This window comes from Cervus canadensis, chromosome 29, assembly GCF_019320065.1.
Source record: "Cervus canadensis isolate Bull #8, Minnesota chromosome 29, ASM1932006v1, whole genome shotgun sequence".
Classification (NCBI taxonomy): domain Eukaryota; kingdom Metazoa; phylum Chordata; class Mammalia; order Artiodactyla; family Cervidae; genus Cervus; species Cervus canadensis.
Window position 1 is genome coordinate 1,615,841 of NC_057414.1, and position 26,021 is coordinate 1,641,861.

Below are 26,021 nucleotides of genomic sequence, written 5' to 3' on the forward strand. Positions count from 1 at the left end.
CGGAATGCTACTAGTTTTCTAGACTTAAGTGCTAGGATTTGTGATTTCTTCAGATTCTGTGTGATTATCTATGTGTTGCAATGGAAACTGGCATCGATGAATAGAAACTTAAATTATCTCATTTGTGCAAGTCAGTATTGATATAAACAAAATAAATGAAAATGGTTAGAAAAAATTTTGACTACATTTCAAGCTGGATAGTGTGGCCAAAACTTCAATTTCCTACTGGGTAATATTTTCAGAAATCACATAAGATGTATTTTACAGGAGCAGAAAAAAAAAATGATAGCAATACTGAGAATATTCAAGAAAATAATGGGGGCATAGTGCATGGTCCTCTCAAGGTACTGAGTGCTTGGCTTCTGGGGTGGGTTAAATATCTCTTTTCTACTAAGATACAGCTGTCCTGCATAGTGGTATTGCCTTCATAAGGCAATTTCAGGTTCTAAAAGAAAACCATATTATTTTAGGTTGGGAAAACTACAGAATAATATAAAATAAAAATTTTAAATAGAAAATAATTCCATCAAATTAATGTATTAAAAATTGTACATAAATGGATATAGCATCTCTTGGTAATTTGCTTGAGTGAAAGCAGTTACAGTTTTTTAGGATTATTTTGGATCACTTAGAATGTTTAGATGGGGCTTCCCTGGTGGCTCAGATGGTAAAGAATCTGCCTGCAATGCAGGTGACTCGGGTTTGATCCTTGGGTCAGGATTATGCCCTGGAGAAGGGAGTGGCTACCTACTCCAGTCTTCTTGCCTGGAGAATCCCATGGACAGAGGAGCCTGGAGGGATACAGTTCATGGGGTTGCAGAGAGTCAGACACAAGTGAGCGACTCACAAGCACGTTTAGAGAATGTATAGATGCTCTGTGTAAGCTGGGAGTCTAACTTATTTACCTACTTTTGAATAATAAGAAAACCATAGATGTAAAGACTGTGCAGTTAGGGAACTTGAAGGGATATTTTGGAACTTTCAGGTCAGCTTAAGTTTACAGGTAAGGAAACAGGTTTGGAGAGGAAAAATTGACATTCCTGTCGTCATACTAGGAGTCAGAACTTGAGTCTCTGCAACCCCTTTGTAATTATAAAAGTATCACACTTTTAATTATAAACTTTTCTGAGTTTCTCGTGTTACTGTTTAAGTAGAATTTGGCATTTCTTGTTCTTTCTGTTATTCATTTATTTATTCACTCATCCAGTAACTAATTGCTTTCTACTGCTAGTGTCCAAAGAAGCAAGAAATCCTGTTCACTGTGAGAACAGTGCTTATGTGGAAAGAATAGCTCTCATGGGCTACTGTGAAATTAAAGGGGTTAGTGTTTATAAAATACAGCCTGTGAGGCTGAGTCTGTTATACCATCCTGATTTTGCAGATGAGGACATTGAAATTAGCGAAAGGGTAAGTAACTTGCTCAGGGTTACACAGCCTGTGAGAGGCAGAACTGGATGCCATTTAGGAGTCAAGCCTGCAGACTATGTCCTCTACTTCTGCTCTGAATCAAAAATCTTTGACAAAAATTCAGGTGAAATTAGATGACCTTTAGATGTGTGGGTCTTAGATGAAATTATATGAAACAAACATTTAGGTGAAACAAAAATTTAAAAATTAGGTAAAAATTTAGGTGAAATTAGATGACCTTTAGCCATGTGGGTCTCTCCTTGGATGGAGAATTTAGGTGACCCTTAAGATGTGTGGGGCAACAATTTGAATCTGACTCATGAGAGCCAGTTAATTTCCAACTTTTTTTTTTAAAGGAAATAATGAATAAAGCAATGATTCTTACAACATTTGAACTCATACTTTAATTATATCTTCTCTATTTAACTTTACAAAGTCTCCTTTTTCTTTTTTTCTCCCCATGAGAACAGTATACCAAAGAATCATTTTGAAACACATACTATAGACGAAAACCCTTTGCAGATTACTTCAGCCTTTCCTGTGTGGTTTCTAGGTATCTCCTCTCAGTGTTTTTGGCCATTGACTTGTATGTTTGTTTTTCTGGCACTCTGTGAGAAGACGGAGTGTATAAGGAAGTGGTTGGTGCCTGGTATTTGGGAAGAACACTTGGTTCTAGGGTCCTTGGTTCTAAATTCTAGTTCAGCCACCTCTTTTAGGTCTCTTTTCTGTCCCCCAAGTCAATACCTTTATGTTCTGTTGAGCCTCTAAGATTTATGAGTAATCTGTAAAATGTATATAAAGTATGATGTGATAAGTAAATGTTAAGATCCTGTAGTTCCATAATATTGATAATGAAGGGTATAGAGTCATTGATCAATATGAACGGTAAAGATCTTTAGCACAGTTGGTCATGTTTCAAGGATTTTTTTTTTTTCTTCTCCAGTCAAAGTAACAACTCAGCCTTCCCCTCAAAGGGAAATTCATTTTGTATTAGCGATCATGTTTATAACTATGACTAACTGTGCCAACTAGGCAAACAAAGCCACACTGATGTAATACATGGGGCGCATTTCTTCTAACTTGAATGACTTGAACTTTTGGTATGTTGGGAAAGTCATTTCATCTATGATCTAAATTGCTGGGGAAATTTCCCAGGCTTTTCGAAGCATGGTTAACTTTGAACCACATGGTTTTGCTTCAGACAAATAACCCCATTAATTACATGTTTGCATATTTCATGGAGTTCCCATTGTCTTAAGGTCTGGAGCTACATCAGTATACAGTGTGGGCATGGCTAGCACTGAGCGTGATGCCTGGGAAATCTCATGTGACCAAGAAGTATTTGATATATAAGTGAAAGGGCTTGTTGTTCAGCTGCTGAGTCACTTTTGTCTCTGCGATCCCATGAACTATAGCACGCCAGGCTTTCCTGTCCTCTACCATCTCCTGGAGTTTGTTGAAATTCATGTCCGTTGAGTTGGAGATACCCTCTTCTCCTCCTGCCTTCAGTCTTTCCCAGCATCCGGGTCTTTTCCAGTGAATCCACTCTCTGCATCAGGTAGCCAAAATGTTGGAGCTTCAGCTTCAGCATCAGTCCTTCCAATGAATATTCAGGGTTGATTTCCTTTACGATTCATTGGCTTGATCTCCTTGCAGTCCAATAGGATATATAAATAATGTTTGTTTGTTTTTTTCAAGAAACTTAACCATAATCCCAGCCAGAGCAAAGTTATTCTAGCAACATCTGGGCCATCCCTCATAGATGTTTTTTTCTAGGACTTTGTTGGCATGTTTCTCATTCTTAGGAAATAGGAGAATTTTTTTTAAAGTGATGAGCTTTACAAAATCTGTCTTTTTATAAATATATAACTTTATAAAGTTAAAAGTTTTTATATAACTTTTTAATATAACTATTTTGTATAAATAACCAAGAAAAATAAAAAATAAATAAATAACCAAGAAAATCCCACCCAAAGGCTGTTTTCACCTTTCATTTTTTAAAAACCATATTTGATATTAATAAAAAATTTTAGATATTTACATTCCACTTAAGTACCATCTTGTCATTTTTTTCCTGTTAATAGGTCTTGGGTTGTTTTGTTTTTCCTTTGGACACGCTGCGAAGTTGTAGGATTTTATTTCCCTGTTGTTGTTGTCCAGGCACCCAGTCGTGTCTGACTCTTTGTTACCCCATGAACTGCAGCAGGACTCAACACTGGGCCCTCGGTGGTGGGTGTGTGGAGTCCTAACCACTGAACTGCCAGGGAATTCCCAGGTTCTCTCTCTTTTTTTTTTTAAATTGTTCTAGACAGAGAGGTCAGCACATTTTCTCGCAGAGTAGATAGTTTTTATGAGCCTTACAGCCTCTGTTGCAGCACCTCACTCCTGCTCTGTTGCACCGAAGCAGCCAGAGTCAAGATACGATAAACAAGGAGGCTGGCTGAGTTCCAGCAGTGCTGTTTATAAAAGCAAGCAGCCTTCTCCAGCCTCTTCCACAGTGATGAACATCCTCCTGTGTTCAGTGTTTTTTTTTTTTTTTTTTTCATTCATGTGCATATGATACTTTCAACAAGGTTATCTGGAAAACTCTTAAAGCCTTGTCAGATTACTTTTTTTTTTAATTGGAGGAAAATTGCTTTACAATGTTATTGGTTTCTGCTGTATAGTAATGCAGATCGTCATAATTTTATACATAAAACCCCTCCCCATGTGGGACTTCCCAGGTGGCACTAGTGGTGAAGAACCTGCCTGCCAGTGTAGGACCTGTAAGAGACATGGGATCAACCCCTGTGTGGGGAGGATTCCCCTGGAGAAGACCACGGCAACCCTCTCCAGTGTTCTTGCCTGGAGAATCCCATGAACAGAGGAGCCTGGCGGGCTATAGTCCATGGGGTTGCACAGAGTCAGACACAACTGAAGTGACTTAGCCCACAAGCCCCCCCACATGAGCCTCCCTCCTCTCGCCCATCCAACCCTTGTAGGTCATCACAGAATGCCAGGCTGGGCTCCCTGTGTTATATAGCAGCTTCCCATCAGCTGTCTATTTTATGTTCAGTGATGGGTATATACATGTCAATGCTATGTTCTCAATTCATTCCACCCTCTCCTTCCCCTGATGTATCCACAAGTCTGTTCTCTATGTCTGTGTCTCCATTTCCTTCCCCGCAAATAGGTTCACCAGTATTATTTTTCTAGTTTCCATACATATGCATTAATGTATGGTATTTGTTTTTTTTTCTGACTTAACTTCACTCCTTATAACAAGCTCTGAGTTCATCCACCTCACTGGAACTGACTGTTCCTTTTTATGGCTGAGTAATATTCCTTTGTATATATGTACCACATCTTCTTTATTCATCTGTCGATGGACATTTAGGTTGCTTCCATGTCCTGGCTGTTGTGAATAGTGTTGCAATGAAGATTGGGGTGCATGTCTTTTTGAATTCTACAGCAGTGGTGGGGGGAGCAGTGGCCTAACCCTGCCTGGCCTGTCCGCATCATATGAGGTTACCAACGTTAGATGGCTTTAATCAATGAAAATAGTTTCAGGTACTTCAGCATAAAAAATAGGAACTTTATGAACTTTTTCATGTGACATACCCTCCAGAGTTGCAGCCCGATCATATCCTAGACCTTTATTTCAGTGTTCCTTTGTCTTAAGTTGGGGCTTTAGCAGGGACATGAGGAATGGTGAGTCAAACCTATGCTTGTGGAGATATTCTTAGCTCGGGGTAGTGATGCGAGCTTCACAGTATCATGAAGCACCAAGACAGAGCAAAATGTACATGTGAGTATCCCGCAGTCACTCACCCAGTGCAGCCTACTGGGTGGTGAATCCCAGCATCCAGACCTAGCTCTTGTGGATTCTAAGACCATGCATTTTAAACACCATGTTGTTACACAGTCACTAAGTCATATCTGACTTCACAATCCCACGGACTGTAGCCCACCAGGCCCCTCTGTCCCTGGGGTTCTCCAGGCAAGAATACTGGAGTGGGTTTCCATTTTCTTCTTCCCACAGCAGGGATCAAACCCACGTCTTCTTCATTGGCAGGCAGACTCCTTACTACTGAGCCACCAGGGAAGCCTTTCTTACTCTATGCCTAAATATAATTTGAATTCAGAGATTCAGATGCAGTAAGGTAGTTTTACCTTTGAGTGTAGTTCAGCTTATACATTCTTTTAAACTTGGGGTTTGCAAACCATGGGTCTGTTTTTGTAAATGAAGTTTAGTTGGAACAGACTGTGGTTCATTCCTTTATGTATTTCTGGTGTACCTCTCACACTGCAGGGGCAGGGTTGAGTGATAAAGAAGCCTTATAACCTGCAAATGTTAAAATATTTACTGTTTGGCCCTTACTCAAACCACCTAGCACAGGTAAAGTAGTATCCATTATGTTAGATTAAGAGTCCACAAGCTACATCCTGTGGGCCGAAACCAACCTACTGTGTGCCTTTGTAAAGAAAAGCATTGAACACAGATGCCTGTGCTTATGTTTATGTTGCCTTTGACTGCTTTTGTGCTTCTGTTCCATGAAGTCAGTGCCTGAAACTGTCTGTATTCAAGTCCCTTCTTAAAAAAATTTACCATGCATTTTTTTCCTCCTCCCATGCTTTCTACTTTTATTCAAGATTATATATCCTTCCTCCATAAGGATATATTAAAACATGGGGGTTTTTTAAGGCTCTGGAGCCAAAGTATCTGAGTTATTGATCTATCACTTTATACAGTTGATTCTTGAATGACATAGGTTTGAACTGCACAGGTCCACTTATATTCAGATTTTTAAAAAATAAACACACACTACAGTATACTACATGAGCCAAGGTTGGTTGATTCCTTGGACGCAGCACCCAGGATACAGATGGATGACTGAAAAATTATGTGTGGATTTTTGCCTGTGGTGTATTGGTGCCCCTGCACTGTTCAAGGAGCAGCTGTAGTTATTTTTCAGTATCAACACTGGTATAAAACAACAGGCTGTGTTAGTGAAATAAAGTGGAGAGAATATTTAATAATTAGGATATTTTAACTCCCTCATGATTATAATTTGCTAAGAAGTTGGGAGGTTGACAGAAGAAAAAATTTGAATTCTTTGGAAGGTTTTTGTATTTTGCTGGAGTGCCTCTTCTCTGAGTGGACTAGTCTGAGAAAGTGAGCAGGCTTTTTTTGTTTCTGCCCCATCACAGCTCTGTTACCGTAGGTGGGAACTGCTTGCTGTCTCTGAGATGAGCCTCCGCTTACTCACTGGTCAATTGGGGTTATTAGTGCCGATCTCCTCAGAGGCTTGCCATGAAGATTAAATGAGGTAACTTTGGTAAAGTGCCTTGGAATGCATCTGCCTTAAAAATATTATTTTCTTTACCTGCCTTTCATTCTCTTGAAGTGTTGGTTGGGCAAATTTTTCTCAGTGGTCAGTGATGCTAATCCTAGAAGTGTTTCTTTCTCTTCCTCTTCTAGAATAGTTCTCAGACTGAAACCTCTCAGTTTTTGTTTTGGCTGACAGAGGCTGACCCCTCAGGTGAAACGAAAAAGAGGCATCGTTACTGTGAATGAGAGACCAGGAAACGGACCTGAGAGAGAACAGGCTCATGGGGCTTTTCCTTCTCTTGTTTGATTGCAGTATAAAGAAGAGGGCCGCAAGGTAACCAGTTACTGCCACGAGACCATGACTGGCTGGGTCCATGACGTGCTGGGCCGGAACTGGGCCTGTTTCACTGGCAGGAAGACAGGAAATACCTCGGAGAACGTGAACGTGAACACAGCACGCCTTGCGGGTCTTGAGGAAACGTGAGTTGTCGTCAATGAAAGATCCATTTAGTTTTTTATGGTGTTTATAAGGATGTATCTATATTAATACTTGGAAAATTTAATTTGATTATATTAACTTTATTTGTCTTAGAAACACAAGCCATGTATGTAAAATGGAAAAATACGTTGAGTGGTTTAACTGAGAGAAGAAAGTATTTTTTCAAAATACTTCAAAAGTAATGGAGCAATGAGGGCTTTAAAGAATATTTATATAAAGGACCATAGAATTGCAGTGACTTATGCAGGCAAATGGAACAACAGATGGGTTCCAAATCAGGAAAGGAGTACGTCAAGGCGGTATATTGTCACCCTGCTTATTTAACTTATATCCAGAGTACATCATGCAAAATGCTGGGCTAGATGAAGCACAACCTAAAATCAAGATTGCTGGGAGAAATATCAGTAACCTCAGATATGCAGATGACACCACCCTTATGGCAGAAAGTGAAGAACTAAAGAGCCTCTTGATGAAAGTGAAAGAGGAGAGTGGAAAAGGTGACTTAAAACTACCAACTAAGATCATGGCATCCAGTCCTATCACTTCATGGCAAATAGATGGGGAAACAGTGGAAACAGTGACAGACTTTATTTTTGGGGGCTTCAAAATCACTGCAGATAATGACTGTAGCCGTGAAATTAAAAGACACTTACTCCTTGGAAGCAAAGTTATGACCAATCTAGACAGCATATTAAAAGCAGAGACATTACTTTGCCAACAAAGGTCCATCTAGTCAAAGCTATGGTTTTTCCATGAGTCATGTATGGATGTGAGAGTTGGACTATAAAGAAAGCTGAGTGCCAAAGAATTGATGCTTTGGAACTCTGGTGTTGGAGGAGATTCTTGAGAGTCCATTGGACTGCAAGGAGATCCAACCAGTCCATCCTAAAGGAGATCAGTCCTGGGTGTTCATTGGAAGGACTGATGCTGAAGCTGAAACTCCAGTACTTTGGCCACCTGATGTGAAGAGCTGACTCATTGGAAAAGACCCTGATGCTGGGAAAGATTGAGGGCATGAGGAGAAGGGGACGACAGAGGATGAGATAGTTGGATGGCATCACTGACTCGATGGACATGAGTTTGAGTAAACTGCGGGAGATGGACAGGGAAGCCTGGCGTGCTGCAGTCCATGGAGTCACAAAGAGTTAGACACGACTGAGTGACTGAACTAATCCTAATACAGAAAAATCATTTTATTATTGCCACGTAATAAGATGTTGCAGGCTTCCCAGATGGCCCTAATGGTAAAGAACCTGCCTGCCAGTGAGGGAGACATAAGGGACAGGGGTTTGATCCCTTGGAGCATGGAATGGCAACCCACTCCAGTATTCTTTTCTGGAAAATCCTATGGACAGATTGCAGGCTACAGTCCTTGGGATTGCAAAGAGTTGGACAAGACTGAAGTGACTTAGCTCAGCACAGCACAATGAGATGCTGCAGAATCCTTGCAGATACATACGTTTATTTTGCATCAAATATAGGCGATACTAATCGAACATAAATCTTAAACAAGGCAATAAATAACTGAGTTTAAAGTTCTTAGTATTTATGTAATGTTTTAGTTTGCTGAGGCTAACATAACAGATCACACAGACTGGTTTAAGCAACAGAGATTTATTTTCTCATAGTTCTGGAGGCTGTAAGTCCAAGGTCACGGTGTCAGCAGCTTTGGTTTCTTCTGAGGGTTCTGTCCCTGGCTTGCAGATGGCTGCTAACCGTTGTCCCTACACACTCAGCCTGTCTGTGTTCTAATCTCCGTTTCTTACTAGTATACCAGTCATGTGACCTTCCCGGGTGGCTCAGTGGTAAAGAATCCACCGGGTAGTGCAGGAGATGCAAGAGACTTGGCTTTGATCCTGGGTCGGGAAAACCCCTCGGAGAAGGAAATGACAACCTGCTCCAGTATTCTTGCCTGGGAAATCCCAGGGACAGCGGAGCCTGGCAGTCTTTAGTTCTTGGGGTCACAAAGAGTCGGACACAACTGAGCAAACACACACACACACACACACACAGACACACACAGACACACACAGACACACACAGACACACACACACACACACACACACACACACACACACACACACACACACACACACACACACACCAGTCATACTGGAATAGAGCCCAACCGTGTGACCTCATTTAACCTTGATGTCCCCCTTAAAGGCCATGTCTCTCAATATAGTCACATTTTGATATACTGAAGTTTAGGACGTGAACACATGAATTTAGCTTATAACGGACAGTTAATATTTTTCTTAAGTCAGGTCCAGTGTAAGCCACTGTGAACCACACAAGAGATTTCAGACTTTATTAGTTTGGAAGGAAAAGAAAATATTATTGGTAGGATATTTTCTGTTTTATTTGACTGTGAAATCCCCTGAAAGTGTATATGAGCAGATCACCCAAAGCCAGGCCACACAGGGAGTGAAGGACTCCGCAGCAGAAAAGGGGGATATGAGTTCAAAGAGGACAGATTGCTCTTGTATGGGGAGGCACCCCCCCAAGATTTAAACCAATTCAGCCCCTCCATTTGAACATAGATTTTAAATTGCTTTGCTTGGCTTAACCCTTGAGTGACACATTTCCTATGAAGCTGCTCACTTTTCACTCTACCATTTAGGATATACTGTGTACTATGTACTTTTCTGATATTTCAAGCATTGCCTCATTTAGTGAAGAAGCTACAACCAGAGTGCTCAGAATCTATGTTGCCTCACTTGTAAAATAAACATTTAGGACTAAGTTACCGTCAAGGTCTCTTTCAGCTCTTAATGATCAAATCTCAAGATAGATATTTACAACTTAAAACATGTTTCTTTTGGTGTTGGAGAAGACTCTTGAGAGTCCCTTGGACTGCAAGGAGATCCAACCAGCCCATCTTAAAGGAAATCAGTCCTGAATATTCATTGGAAGGACTGATGTTGAAGCTGAAACTCCAATACTTTGGCCACCTGATGCGAAGAACTGACTCATTTGAAAAGACCCTGATGCTGGGAAAGATTGAAGGTGGGAGTAGAAGGGAACGACAGAGGATGAGATGGTTGGATGGCATCACTGACTCGATGGACATGAGTTTGAGTAAACTCCGGGAGTGGTGATGGACAGGGAGGCCTGGCGTGCTGCAGTTCATGGGGTCGCAAAGAGTCGGACACCACTGATCAACTGAACTGAACCTGTGTTTTAAGAAAAAACAACTGTAACTGGGTTTTGTTGTTTGTTAGTTTGTCAAAAATAGAATGCAGAGAGTTTTATGTTTAGTAAATGTACCTCTCTGGTTTCACACTTTGAAAAAAGTGGGAAAGTACTTTGATTAAAACATTATCAATGTAATTGCACATTTTTGTTATTATTTCCAATGCTTCCAGGTTGTTTGGTTATATCTCAATACTCTCTCTGTGAACATCTGAATTAAAAGAGAAAGAAAAGTTCACAGTATGCCTAAAGTTACTCAGGTTAGGTATACCTTGCTTTGTATAACTGAATGTTAATGGAAGTTATACATTCACTATATGTATAACTTAGAGTGAATATAACTTATATAATAAGTTATGTAATATATAACAACTTACATAATATAACATATAATAAGTATAACTTATTCACTATATGTATAACTTATATGTATGTATAGTGTATGAAGTTATCCATACACTATATGGATAGTGAGTCATACTTAAGTCATAGAACCTTTTTTTAGTAGAAATAACATGGTGAATTCTGTAATTCCTGGCACCTGGCACATAGGTGTAACACATGTTTGAGTTAAATGAATAATCAACTCCCTCAATCTTTTGCCTTGGTAAACATGCTCTTTGTGTATTAGATTTGTTTATACTTCTGTCCAAGCATTTGGCATCAGTTAAACCAGTGCCTCTCAGTCTTTAATGTTGCTGTGAATCATCTGGGAATCCTGTTAAAATGTAGATTCTGATTCAGGTGGCCTGGATTGACATTTAGATTCTGCATTTCTAGCAAGCCTCCAGGTGCTTCTGCTGATACTGGCTCAAGAACCAAATCTGAGTGACAAGGATATAAACCTTGTCCATATGGAGCAACTTTTTTTTTCATCAAGTGGTTCTAATACTTGCCTTGCTATATATACATTGAATATGGTTTTGCTGTACTTCACCCCACCCCTTTTATTATTGCAAAATTTAAAAGATGATGTGTGTGTGCTCAGTTGTGTCCAACTCTTGTTAGCCCCATGAACTGTATCCCTCCAGGCTCTTCTGTCCATGGAATTTTCCAGGCAAGAACACCAGAGTGGGTTGCCATTTCCCCCACCAGGGGATTTTCCCGACCCAGGGACCAAACCTGAGTTTCTTTTGCCTCCTGCATTAGCAGGCAGATTCTTTTCCACTGTGCCACATATACACATTGAATACAGTTTTGCTGTCTTCCCCACCTTTTTTTATCATTGCCAAGTTTAAAAGGTACATTGTAGAAATTGTATTAATAGAGGTGTGATTCTGTGTTACCACTCAGAGATAACTATCTTGGTTGTATGTACTTTATAGTATCAATATAAATGTACACTTTCACAAAAATTGATCCATGCTGTGTCAACTTCTTTGATAGTCTGCTTTTTTGTCTAATATAGTGTGAACATTCTCCCATATCACTAAATAATCTTCCAGACATTTTTACTGAATAAACTGTATAGCAAATGAAGTGCCATTATTTATTTAATCCATTCTTTCTTTTAGAATTTATGTTTATAATCTATTACTAGTATAAAAGTGTTTCACTGAACATCCTTATACAGTTATCTTAGGTCGCTTAAATTTTATTTTCATAGGACACATTCCAGTTCTAGGCTGCGGATATAAATGTAGAGATATAGAGACTGATATACCCAGTTGCCTTCCTGAAAGATTAGATCACTTTATACTCAGGCCTGGAGTATGACTGCCTATTTTAATGGTATCTATTTACATCAGTAAAGAGTGTATCTGAAGCCATCTTACTTTTGTTGGCAGGTATTCTAATAGGCTCTACAGATATAACCATGACTTTGTGAAAGCTATCAATGCCATTCAGAAGTCTTGGACTGCCGCCCCATATGTGGAATATGAGAGTCTTACCCTAAAAGAGATGATCAGGAGAGGTGGTGGCCACAGCCGGAGAATTCCAAGGTAATAAAGCACATCTCTCTATCATGAATAAAGATCTGTGTTGATTGATATCCTCCCTTCTAACCAGCCCTCCTTGGGTTGCTCACTGCTTTATTGGTCATCCCGGCTGCAATGTTTATATCATCTTTTCTCTGACCATGCCCTTCTTCTGTTCACACGTGTTCTGATGTTCTCCAGGTCCTGTTTATGGGCTTTGCTCTCTTCCCGTTTCTCCACTTTGGCTGGAGGGCCTTGTCATCTCTCGCCTGTATGATGGATCAGCTTCCTGCCTTCTGTCCTTTTGATCTCTGTCCCTCCCTGTCCCCATGCTTAGCCACTCTATGAAATACCGCCAGGTATATCTTACTATATTCAGCTGTGATCAGGTTACTACCTGTTGTCTCAGGAGTAAATTTAGCCTGGTAATCAAAACCATCTAAATTTGACCACAACTGTTTACCTCCTTGACCTGCTTTCAAACAATACGACAAAAAATTACTGAAAACTTTCATCTGCCACCATTCATGAAACTCTTTGCCTCACACACCCCTGAACTTGCCTATAAAAACCATCAAATTTGCCACCTGTAAAAATCTCAAAATCCTTTCTCAGTTTTGAGGTCCAGCAAAAAAAAAAAAAGTTACATATTTATCAATATACTTCTCCTGCCTTCAGCCAGAAGTGGCATTTCCCATCTTAGTTTACATACCCCATGATATGCATCTGGTGGGAAATTATATCATTCTTAGAATTTACATAGTCAGGAGTTTCGTAGATTTCTTTAATTCCCTGAAAACTATAGCTGAATTTAGCATACGTAGTCCCTTAACATTTATTAAATGGCCAACGACATTCTTGTAATGCCGTACCTTGCTGCAGGAAAAATTGATGTAACTGAAGGGTAGGAAAACCAATTGGAAAAGCTAATGGGACTCAATAAATTGTGTAGCTAGGTTATTTTCTTTTAGTATATCAAAGCATTTTCTAATATTCAGAGATTATAATGATTATTTTCTTAATAGCTATAGAGTCCTTTGTTCAAGTTTTCTTGTTTAAACAGACCACTGATAGAATAATGATTAACTAAGATACATTGCTGGACAAATACCAGACTGGATTAATCACAAGCTGGAATCAAGATCGCTGGGAGAAATATCAACTATTTACCACTCTAATAGCAGAAAGTAAAGAGGAACTAGAGAGCCTCTTGATGAAGGTGAAAGAGGAGAGTGAAAAGGCTGGCTTAAAACTCAACGTTTGGAAAACTAAGATCATGTCATATGGTCCTACCATTTCATGACAAATAGAAGGGTTAATTTTCTTGGGCTGCAAAATCACTGAGGATGGTGACTGCAGCCATGAAATTAAAAGATGCTTGTTCCTTGGAATGAAAGTTACGACAAATCTAGACAGTGTATTGAAAAGCAGAGATATCAGTTTGCCAACAAAGGTCCATATAGTCAAAGCTATGGTTTTCCAGTAGTCATGTACAGATGTGAGAGTTGGATGATAAAGAAGTCTGAATGCCAAAGAATTGGTGCTTTTGAATCGTGGTGCAAGGGAGACTCTTGAGAGTCCCTTGGACTGTAAGGAGGTCACTCCTAAAGGAAATCAGTCTTGAATATTCATTGGAAAGACTGTCACTGAAGCTGAAGCTCCAATACATTGGCCACGTGATGCAAAGAGCCAACTCATTGGAAAAGACCCTGATGCTGGGTATGATTGAGGGTGGGAGGAGAAGGGGGCATCAACGGATTATATGGTTAAATAGCATCACCTACTTAGTGGGCATGAATTTGAGCAAACTCCAGGAGATAATGGAGGACAGAGGAGCCTGGCAGGCCATGGGGTCACAAAGTAGGACACAACTTGGCAAATGAACAACAGCAATAAGATTCATTGCTGAGTTTTTCTTCTGCAGACTAATAATCATAATCTGAGATTTTTCTACTCTGAGACTGTATGGAGTTTTTTTTCCTGTCTGACTGATAGCATTCTCTTGCATTCTCTCGTAATTCTACCCCTGTCTCAAAAAAAAAAAAAAAAAAATCTTGTATGATGTTTCCCATAGCATATTCTAAGGAGTGACTAGTCTAAGAGATGTTCTGGTTAGTCAGAATTCAGAAAGGGAGTATATTGTATCTCTTCTCGGATTCACTAAAGGGAAAGGGCCATTCTGTGTGTGTGTGTGAGCCAGAAAGTAGAGGGCTGTTCATAGCCATCCGGAGGAGGTGCGATCAGTGTTGGAGCCTTAGGGAGGAGCCCAGGGCTCCTGCACACAGTTGCATGGCCACGGGTCAGGTGCCACGTTTCTGAAGAACTCCTGTACTTGATTTTGTTCTCTTTCCACCCAGCCACCTTGGTTTTAGAGAAGGGAGAGATTTATGAAGCCCTGTTTTCAAGGCTAATAAGTCTCCATAGAAGGCTTAAGATAAGGAGATAGAAGTGGGAAATGTTGAAGCGAGACACTGTGGTCTAGCTGCCTGGTTTTCAGTAACATTTTTGTATATATATCCAGTTCAGTTCAGTTGCTCAGTGGTGTCCGACTCTTTGTGACCCCATGAATCGCAGCACGCCAGGCCTCCCTGTCCATCACCAGCTCCCGGAGTTTACTCAAACTCATGCCCATCGAGTCGGTGATGCCATCCAACCATCTCATCCTCTGTCGTTCCCTTCTACTCCCACCTTCAATCTTTCCCAGCATCAGGGTCTTTTCCAATGAGTCAACTCTTCGCATGAGGTGGCCAAAGTATTGGAGTTTCAGCTTCAGCGTCAGTCCTTCCAATGAACACCCAGGACGGATCTCCTTTAGATCTGTTGAAAGAATCCAATGACATAATAGAAAGTCTTAGAGATTCTTAACCTGAATCTCTGAAACCGAAGCTGCTGAAATTGTAGAGAAACATACCATTTATGATGTTAAGTTCTTTGACCAGTGTCACACAGCTAGGAAGTGGTGAAGCCATTGTAGGTGTCTTTGTGTCTGACTGTTATCTGTTTATTGACCTGGTCTGCCTTCTTCTACTTACATCCTGTATTTCTTTGCCTTTCACTTCTTTTGCGACTACCATCACCACCCTGTGTAGAGTCAAACATCAGTAATTCCTCTGTTTTCTCTAAATCCTTTGTAGGCCATCTTCAATTTCCCATATCTACTTTTTTGGGTCAAAATCTATGAAAAGTCAGAGAATGCTGTTGTTTAGGCATACTAAAACTAGCAATGGCAATATATAAAACCAATATTGTTTCACAGGGGAAAATTACTAGATCCTGAAAAATAGATGGGTAATTTTGAGACTTCCCCAGTAGCCAGTGGCTGAGACACTGTGATCCCAATGCAGGAGGCCTGGGTTCAATCCCTGGTCAAGGAACTAGACCCTACGTGTTGCAACTAAAGATCCTGCATGCCAGGACTAAGACCAGTCATAGCCAAATAAATAAATTGAAAAATAAATAATTGTAACAGTTTAAAAAAAAAGAAATGGGCAATCTATATAACTTAGTTGTATAATTGACACATTGTATAATAGACACATTTTTGTATAATAGACACATTGAAACAATGATGGACAAGTGTTCTTTGGATCTGAATCTACATCCTAGCTAGCCAGGTGGTTGAAATTATGGGATTAAAGGTTAGGAAATTATCCTCAAAGGAAAGACTTACCTATTGATGTCAAGTGTCTATTTCCATCCTAGGCCCAAACCTGCACCAATAACTGCTGAAATACAGGAAAAGATTTTGCATTTGCCAAAATCCTGGGATTGGAGAAATGTTCATGGTATCAATTTTGTTACTCCTGTTCGAAACCAAGGTAAAAAATGTCTGATTTTTTTTTCTTTTTTATTAATTCATTCTGAAATATTTATTGAACATTTACTGTGTACCAGGCTGTCACATTCTGGGGATACAAAGATGAAACTGGTATGATCTACTTTAGTAAAGAAATAGAAAATCTATAGCTAATGAATACTCACTTCTTCTTTTTGTATCCTTGACAGACACTGGTAATACATAATCTCTCCAGCTGAGCCCAGCATTTCCTCGGTGTCCTTCTCAGTATGTGTTCTAGATAGCTAGTGAAATTCATTAGAGTGGTATATAAGCCAAACTCATTTGCCCTCCAAGTCACAGAGACTTCTACAGAAACAAAGAATTGTAGCTCAGATTAGCCTTTCTTGTCTTCCTTCTGCAGATGGTTTGCTGGAATCTTTCATTTTTTTAACTGAAATATAATTGACTTAGAATGTGTATTAGTTTCAGGTGTATAGCAAAGTGATTCAGTTTATATGTACTTTTTCAGATTCTTTTCCATTATAGTTTAAGATATTGAATATGTGATATGAATAAGTGATATCATATGTTATTTGTAGACCCTGGTTCGATTCCTGGGCTGGGAAGATCCCCTGGAGAAGGGATAGGCTACCTGCTCAGTATTCTTGGGCTTCCCTGGTGGCCCAGTCTGTAAAGAATGCCTGCAATGTGGGAAACCTGGGTTTGATCCCTGGTTTGGGAAGATTCCCTGGAGGAGGGCGTGACAACCCACTCTAGTATTCATGCCTAGAGAATCCCCATGAAAGAGGAGCCTGGATGGCTGATTTACTTAGTATGATAATCTCTAGCTTCATCCATGTTGCTCCAGATTGCATTATTTCATTCTTTTCTATGGCTGAGTAGTATTCCAGTGTGTGTGTGTGTGTGTGTGTGTGTGTGTGTATGCACACACCGTATCTTCTTTATTCTGGAATCCTTCTTTAAGTGTCCACTCACTCTTCCCCCACCCCTCCCCCACCATTAGTCTAATTATCAGTTTGGTTGCTCAGTCCTGTCCGACTCTTTGTTGACCCCATGAATCGCAGCACACCAGGCCTCCCTGTCCATCACCAACTCCCGGAGTTTACTCAAACTCATGCCCATCGAGTCGGTGATGCCATCCAACCATCTCATCCTTTGTCGTCCCCTTCTCCTCCTGCCCCCAATCCCTCCCAGCATCAGGGTCTTTTCCAGTGAGTCAACTCTTCGCATGAGGTGGCCAAAGCATTGGAGTTTCAGCTTCAGCATCAGTCCTTCCAATGAACACCCAGGACTGATCTCCTTTAGGATGGACTGGTTGGATCTCCTTGCAGTCTAATTTTGTAGGAGCCCAGAAAACAAATCCTTAATATTTTTTTTTGCTGATGAAGTAGATTTTTTGAAGTGTAAGGATCTTTCAATTAACTTTACATCAGGATATGACATGTAATGGTAAGTATTAACTCAGCTTCCTGGTGGAATGTTTACCAGCATTATCACTATAATTGCATTTTGTCAGTTGTTTCTGAAAATTAGATAGAGTATGAGTAGATTTAATAACATTGCCTGTAATAGCACTTGAGAGCAAATTACCTTATCCTAAATTTTAGCCAACAGTGATTGGAGAATCATTTATACAATGCTCAGGTTTATTACTTCTAAGCTCATTTGGAAGACAATTGTAGTACACAGGACTGATTTGTTACTATAAAGTGGGTGTAGTATTTGCTGTCTGGAAACATTCTGATTGGTGTCTCCTGAAAGGATTAAAAATTAATAGCACCCAAAGATAAATTTTCCTTCCCGTTTCCTAAAAATTCAGTAATCAGCCTCTCCCTGTTCTCAGTATTCACCGCCACCCCTTCAATTCATCCCCACTGCATTGTTGGAGACTGTTCTGAATGTATGGGGCTTTGGGCAAGTCTTGCAGCGGCAGGGCTCCTGTCCTTTATCTGGCCCTGGAGGTAAAGAGACATCTCAGCTCTTTGTCTTTCCTTTGTGCCAGTTATTCTTGGGCTCTTTGGCTCCAGAGAAAGTGTGGGTCCTGAAATCCATCCCTACCTTTCTTGGGGACAGCTTCTTTGAAAAGCAGGGATTGGAAATGAGAGAAATTTAAAGGTAATTGAGAAATGAATGGAAAATAAGTTAAAAAGATTTGATGTTAAGAGAGGATTAAAATTTATTCTGTCATCAAATAGGTTTCCTGTCCTTACTGGAGAGGATTAAGTAGATACTACATGTTTACTGTTGAGGGCTTAGCAGATACAGTTGTTTCCACTGTGTTGTATTTATAGAATAGCTAACATGTCAGGAAGTTTTGTTTAGAGGCTGAGGATGTGAAGATGTGATGTGATACAATCCTTTGTTGTAGAGACTACAGCTTAGCAAGATTTACAAACAAAATTTTAAGATACAGTATAACTGCTTTAAGTAGGGTGTTTAAAAAATTCATTAAGAGAAGGTTGGAAGAAAAATTTAGTTCAGCTCACTTCCCAAAAAGGTTTGATTGACTAGTGATGAGATAATAATGCGAAGGAAATCAGACTTTCTAACCCCAGATTCTTTGACAGTATCTCTCTTGTAGATCAGTAAAAGCTGTTGTTGTCTGTAATATTCCATATTCTTTGAGTGTTATAAATATGGTTTGTATAGACATGGACAATTTAAAAGCAGAGGGCTTTGAGTGATTCATTGCTTTTTAAATTGATCCCTCATCCGTGGTATCTTGTCAGGTATCTGAGAAAATAATGTACTCAGTGGTTCCTCTTTTGACTTCTTTGTGGTGTTCTGTACTTTAGGTTATGAAAAAAAAAATATTTTCTCTTCCTACTAACCGGGCTACTTGGAAGTTTCCACTAACTTAAATACACCAGTGTCCTATAGAATTCAAAATTACCCGCAGTTCAGGGAATTCACAACTTTTCTCTACTCAGAGAGCAAATTAAGAGTAATGAAAAAAAAAAAAAAGTCCTGGGTGGGGGGATAAACATTTACCCTGAACTTGTTAGGGTAAGTTTAAGCACCAGCCTCATAGCTCAGGTTTACTTTGCGTGTGAGAGGGAGGAGAGGTCAGAAATTGGAAGAGACGACTTTCCTTGTTCATCTCCCAGTTGCGCTGTCTTTATTATTGTGTCGTCAAGAGAGAAGGGGAGTGTCTTTCAGGTCACATTAATTAGGAAATGCAGAGTGGTTTCCTGACTTTAAAAATCAAGTTCATTAGTCTTGTTCTAACTACTGTTTATACTAAAGCTGGAAGGCAGGGGCCTTAAACTGATCCACCCCATTCCTTTTACACCCAAGATGAAGTGTCAGAAAGGTCACTTGAGTCGCCCAGCCACAGAGCTGAGTGATGGGGTGAGCGGGGAGGGCAAAAAGGAATCCTGACTCCTTACTACCGGTTCGGTGTGCTCGCCGCTGCCAGAGGGTGAAGGCTGAGTGCCGTTGAGCCGTGTGCCAATCACAGTAGCTATTTGAGAGTGTGGAAACTTGATCACTGCAGAACTCTGCCTGGGCCAGCTCCCCTCCTCACTCATTTCTTTTTGTTGTTGTTGTTTAGTTGCCAAGTCCTGTCCGACTCTTATGACCCCATGTACTGTAGCCCGCCAGGCTCCTCTGTCCACGGGATTTCCCAGGCAAGAATACTGGAGTGGGTTGCCATTTCCTCCTCCAGGGGGTCTTCCCAGCCCAAGAGTGAACTCTTATCTCCTGCATTGGCGAGCTGATTCTTAACCACTGCTCCACCAGGAAAGCCCTCCCATTCTTTGTTGCCCTATAATCTTCTTAAGAGAAAACGGTCCTTTTGGAAGCTAGACTCTGGCCTTGACTTTTGAAGACAAGTTAATTACTTCGGCAGCTGGCCTTCTGGGAACATCAGAGGCTTGAGGAAGGTTATTTCCTTCCCTCCTCCTTGTAATTTTTCTGGTAATAGCACATTCTGAGTCCTGGAATGGACATGTGGCCTGTCCCTCCCACGATGCTGGATGGGCTGATAATGAAGGTTAAATACTTAAAACCAAAAGAATTATTTCTGCAGCTCCCATGGGCCAAGACTGCTAAATGGCCAAATTGGCATTGTTTCTAGACTCTCTTGTGATTTACTGATGTCTCATGAAAGGAACATTGGCTTTGCCATTTATTGTCACTCATCTAGTTCTCTGACATTATGTCATGTGAAAGAGGAATCCTAGGGTAATGTTGTTTAGATGGCTTCCAAAACAAAATGGACAAGTTAATTTTGGTCTACCTAGTAATTGGAAGATGGGGAAAGGAAATTTGAGAATTCTTTAAAGTAGATATGGATCTGTAAATGGAAGAAAACGGTATTCCTGTGTTAGCAGGCAGCTAGGTACTGGCATCTGCCATCCTTTAGTTTGGTGACTTTGGCCAGGTCATTGCCTCTTTCTGAGTCTCAGTGTATGCATTATCAAGTGAGTAGATTGTACACTAGATGAATTCCAAGGCCCCCTTCCAAACGTTTCCCTTCTAATTGTCACAATTTAGGTGATGCGTCAGTAGCAAAAGCAGTATGGATAAATCTAAGATGTTTATGGGGAGAATTTTGGGAACCCTCAGAAATGGTAGCAGTTAAAGGGTGACAGGGCACTAACAGACTCAAAGGAAATATTGACTGTTTCCATTGAAATAACTTTCCTTCCTGGCTATAAATACGTGTCTGCTTGTTCATAATTTGACTTCTTTCTACAGAGATGCACTGAGTTCCTTCATTGCATCAAGGTGAAGAAGACAGATTTCCTGTAAACACTCAAGAGAATTCCTAGTTTAGTTTGAGGAAAACAGTATTAAGTAATTCAAGTAGAGTTTAGAATGTTCCCTGGTGGCTCAGATAGTAATGAATCCCCCTGCAATGCGGGAGACCTGGGTTCAATCCCTGGGTTGGGAAGCTCCCCCGGAGAATGGAATGGTTACCCCCTCCAGTATTCTTGCCTGGGGAAATCCATGGACAGAGGAGCCTGGTGGGCTACGGTCCACAGGGCCACAAAGAGTCAGACACAGCTGAGCGACTAACACTCTTGACTTTCTTTCATAGCACGCTGGAGACAGCATAGAATATCCTGGTTTCCTTTGTTTTCAGGGAAGGACATGAATGAACATTTACTTGGAGAAGAGAAAAACGATGCCCCTCATATTTTTAAAGTATAATGTTATGAATATTTTTCTGAGTTAGGCAGTCACTAAATTACTAAATTCAGATTTATTAAAGAGAACAAAGGCAGCATTCTCTTTATGTAGAATGAGTTTTGTTAGTTTTTTGGGGTTTTTAAAGTTATTAGTAAATTGAATAATATATCAACTTCATTTAATTTGCAGTGTCTTGGGTGCAGGAGACCTTGGATGCAGGATACTTGGGTTCAATCCCTGGGTCGACTGAGTGACTAGCTTTCACTTTTGGGGGGGTTGGTACAAGTATATCTCCATGTAGAATTTACATCAGTGGCAGAGGTAAAAGAGGCTATGTTATACTAGAGATATTAAAATTATGTTCATTTCTTTCTGGAATTGTAATAAGTGGAAATCTAGTTTTGTTACATACATGCTATATTTTATTCTGTGTATATATTTCTTCTACTCACATATTGAAGAAGCAGATAAAAAATATCTTTATATAAATTACCTCATAATACAGTATTTTTTCTTCTCTTGAAGTAGCAACTATATTCCTAGCATATACTTCTTAATAAATTTATTTTGTCTTTGCCAGAGCATTCAGATATTAAATTAAGCTGTTTTCTTTTCCCTTCTCCCCTACTTCCATCCAACTACTTTTCAATTTATTTTCAATTTCAGTACCTCCATCTGCTTTAATATCTTTACTTCCTTATTGAATACCTTAAATACCATATTGGTCATTATATAATAATTACTCTTTTTATTATATTTTCACTGGTTGTATCCAGTTCTCTATAATAATACACCTATCCTTGAGCCATTCTTAGAGTTAATTCCACCCAACAAGTTCCTTTAGAAAATACCTCTCTGGAGATACTTAGAAGCTCAGTTCATATGTATTCCTCCCTAATGTTCTTTCAACTTCATGGCTGAGAACATTGCAGATGTGTGAGTACATCATTTCTTCATTATTAAGAATACTGTCGAGTACTTTGCAGAAGCTAGGGGGTTTTTTCCCTCCCAAAGCAGTCTCAAGGAAAGTCCCATGTAGTAATGTTTGCCTCTCGGTGAAAAAGCTGAAATCTTAGTATTTGCCTGTAAGGTCAATAGCGTTTGTTGACTGAGTCTCCTTTATCGTGCTAATCCTTATGAACAAAAGCAGCAACACTCAATAAAGCTATATTAATGTATGTCATCCACTCAGGTTTTCTTTGGCTTTTTTTTTTTTTTTCCTTTGGCTTTTCTTGAGGGCGTCAAAGTCTCTTAGGTTATATGTCTTCCTTTTCCATCACCAGGGCCTTGTGGAAGCTGCTACTCGTTTGCTTCTATGGGGATGATGGAAGCAAGAATCCGCATACTAACCAACAATACTCAGACCCCAATCTTGAGTCCTCAGGAGGTTGTGTCTTGCAGTCAGTATGCTCAAGGTAAGTGTTGCATTTCAGGCGCTGTTGAGCTGTGTGTAGTTTGCTGTTGTTGGCAAAACCATAAGGATGGGGGATCGAGAGAGCGTAGTGTCTGCTCTCAGAAAACCTGGGTACAAGTTCTGGCCCTGCCCCTTACTACTTAGTGCTTGCTCATGGAATTCACTGTAGCATCCAGCACAGTGTCAGTAATTGCTATAATGTGAGTAAGGCCGGGCTCTTTGGAGCCTCTTAGATACGTTACCCGGCAGTGCTCAGAACCCTGAAGGAGCAGCTATTATGCCGCATGGAGACAGGGAACAGATGCGAAGCTGTTCTATAGGATTTCGAAGACCTCCCAGCTTCTAACTATGAGTTTCAGTTCCAAACAAGGCGTCTCTCTGAAACCTAATTCTTACTGAAAGCGTATGAACACTGGTTTCTCTCTAGAAGGAGGTAAAAGTTTTGTACACAGGCTTTCAGAACAGGGCATATCTAAGGTATGTAGAAAGCCGGTGGATTCAGGGAGGAATCGTCTCATTTTGAAGTTTGCTGCTGTCATCCCCAGATTTGGCTGCTTGAAAGTTTCTCAGTTCACCGGTGCAACTGCTGGTATATAGTTATTTGTCAGTGAGCCTTTTATTCTTCCGGAAATACTTATTAAACACCCCCATTGTGACTTCTGGGCCCTGAAGGTTCTGAAGTATCCAGACAGTAACCTCATGAAGCTTACAGTGAAGTGAGGAAAGTGGAAATTCAGTAAGTACGAGAACAATGAAGAGAAAGTACAGGGTTACGGATGTGTATGTGGGCATAGCTTGTGTTGCTCTTCTCAGACGCAGTGTGTTTTTACGAATTGAAGGTTTGTGGTGACCTGCGCTGGGCCAGGCTGTCGGCGCTGTTTTCCTGGCAGCGTCTGCTCACTTCGTGTCTCTGTCACATTTTGGTAATTCTTGAAATACTTCCAACCCTCCCCCACGCAAAACGATTATGACTCACTGAATGCCCTGGTAATGGTTAGTGGGTTTTGTTTTTTTTGCAATAGAGCATTTTAAAATTATGGTGTGTGTATTGTTTCTTTTGGAAAATATGAACACTTAATAGACTACAGTAAACTGTAAATATAACTTTTAGATAGCCTGGGAAAACAAAGCATTTGTGTGACTTTCTTCATTATGATATTTGGTTTATTGTGGTGGTCTGGAACTGAACCTGCAGTGTCTGTGAGATATAATAGGGCCAGGACTGGAGGGAAGGACATGGACACCCGATTCAGACTTTTCTGCAGGAGATGGTCACAGAAGACTTCCTTGAGGAAGTGTCTGCCTGTTTAATAATGACAGTAATCATAAGGTTCTATTGCTTTTATGGATTATATGACTTAATCCTACAAGGAAGGTGCTATTGCTATCTATATTTTACAGATAAGTAAACAGAGGTACAGAGAAATTAAATTCTCAACTCAGTATTGGATTCGAATCTACATAGGCTTCAGAGCCTCCCACTTAACCATGAAGCTACCTTCCACATCAGGGGCCAAATAAATGTCTGTCAGATAGATGGGGATGAGAGGATAGTTAGCTAGATGGCTGATGGAAGGGCGAATGAAGCAGTATTTAAGCAAAGAGCATCTTCCAGGGGTGACGTAAGAATAATCAGTGGGCTTCCTTGGTGTCTCAGTGATGAAGAAGCCACCTGCCAATGCAGGGGACACGGGTTCTATCCCTGGTCCGGGAAGATCCCACATGCCACAGGACAGCTAAGACCAGGATCCACACCTAGGGGAGTCCACAACCCGAGCGGCCCTGCAGTGAGAAGCCGGCTCACCGCAGCTGGAGGAGCCCCCGCTCGCCGTAATGAAGACCCATCACAGCCACATATCAAATAAATCTTTAAAAAGAATTAATGGGGTAGGAAACAGGTGAAATGGGACAGTTTCTCCCGTGGCCCTGTCTCACAGGCGGTGGTAACCCCGTGTGTTCTTCCCCCGCAGGCTGTGAAGGCGGCTTCCCTTACCTCATCGCAGGGAAGTATGCCCAGGACTTCGGGCTGGTGGAAGAGGACTGCTTCCCCTACACGGGCACGGATTCGCCCTGCAGACTGAAAGAGGGCTGCTTCCGGTACTACTCCTCCGAGTACCACTACGTGGGCGGCTTCTACGGGGGCTGCAACGAAGCCCTGATGAAGCTGGAGCTGGTCCATCGGGGGCCCATGGCCGTCGCCTTTGAGGTCTACAACGACTTCCTCCACTACCGCGAGGGCATCTACCAGCACACGGGGCTGCGAGACCCCTTCAACCCCTTCGAGCTGACCAATCACGCCGTGCTGCTCGTCGGCTACGGCACCGACGCGGCCTCTGGGCTGGATTACTGGATTGTGAAAAACAGCTGGGGCACTAACTGGGGTGAGGACGGGTACTTCCGCATCCGCCGGGGAACCGACGAGTGTGCAATTGAAAGCATAGCGCTGGCGGCCACCCCGATTCCGAAACTGTAGGGTGTACCGCCCAGGGTTTCATGCTGACCGCCGTCAGCCAGGAAGGGAAGATGGCTTGTTCACAGACTGGAGACGTTTACAGTATTGCTCCTGCAGTTTCAAAAGATGATAGATAGCTTCCTGTGAAGATCTGTGCCTTTACAATTAAAAGTGCCCTTGATTTTAATTTTAATATACTTTCCCGTTGAACAGCAGTCTGCTTTTTCCTCAGTACTCTTGTTCAATGAGGTTTTTATGGAGGATGGTGAATGATGAAGTAATGGATTTTGCTAATCATTTTGTGATTCAAACACATGCTGTATTTTAAAAAATCTACATTTGAATGCACAGGCTTATTTTTAAATTGTATAAATCATGAGGAAATATAGCAATGGTTATTAAATTTAAAAAATTTTTAAAAATACTCAAGTGATATGTATTATGGAATTTATGTATGTGCTTAAGAGAAGTTTTACTCTTGACTCCTTCTGTTATATTTGTTTCATGTATGTAAATACTTGAAAAAGAAAACTCATTTCAGGGCATTTCAACTAAAAACAACAAAATTATGAAATTTACAGTAGGGGGTATATGCAATTAAAATCTAGTGAACTGTTCCCCGGTGGCTCAGTGGTAAGAAATCTACATGCAATGCAGGAGACTTAGGAGATGCAGTTTCTATGCCTGGATCAGGAAGATCTCCTGGAGGAGGAAATGGCAACTCATTCCAGTATCATTGCCTGGGAAATGTCATGGACAGAGGAGCCTGGCGGGCTACAGTCCATGGGGTCACAAAGAGTTGTACATGACTTAGTGAATGAGCATGCATGCATGAACTCTGAAAAATTACCTCCTGAATATTTGAGGAGCCAGGGATTATAGAGAAAA

General features: G+C 40.7%; 1 protein-coding gene across 1 annotated transcript in view; it reads left to right on the forward strand.

The window, feature by feature from the left end:
- Positions 1-25,615, forward strand: part of CTSC (cathepsin C) — a 40,771-nt gene extending 15,156 nt beyond the window's left edge. The window contains exons 3-7 of the mRNA XM_043452315.1: positions 7,032-7,198; positions 12,201-12,356; positions 16,035-16,150; positions 22,551-22,682; positions 24,652-25,615. Of these exons, the coding sequence (XP_043308250.1) occupies positions 7,032-7,198; positions 12,201-12,356; positions 16,035-16,150; positions 22,551-22,682; positions 24,652-25,154 (1,074 nt within the window). The 3' untranslated portion in view covers positions 25,155-25,615. The remainder of the gene's footprint in view (positions 1-7,031; positions 7,199-12,200; positions 12,357-16,034; positions 16,151-22,550; positions 22,683-24,651) is intronic.
- The last annotated feature ends 406 nt before the right edge of the window (positions 25,616-26,021 follow it).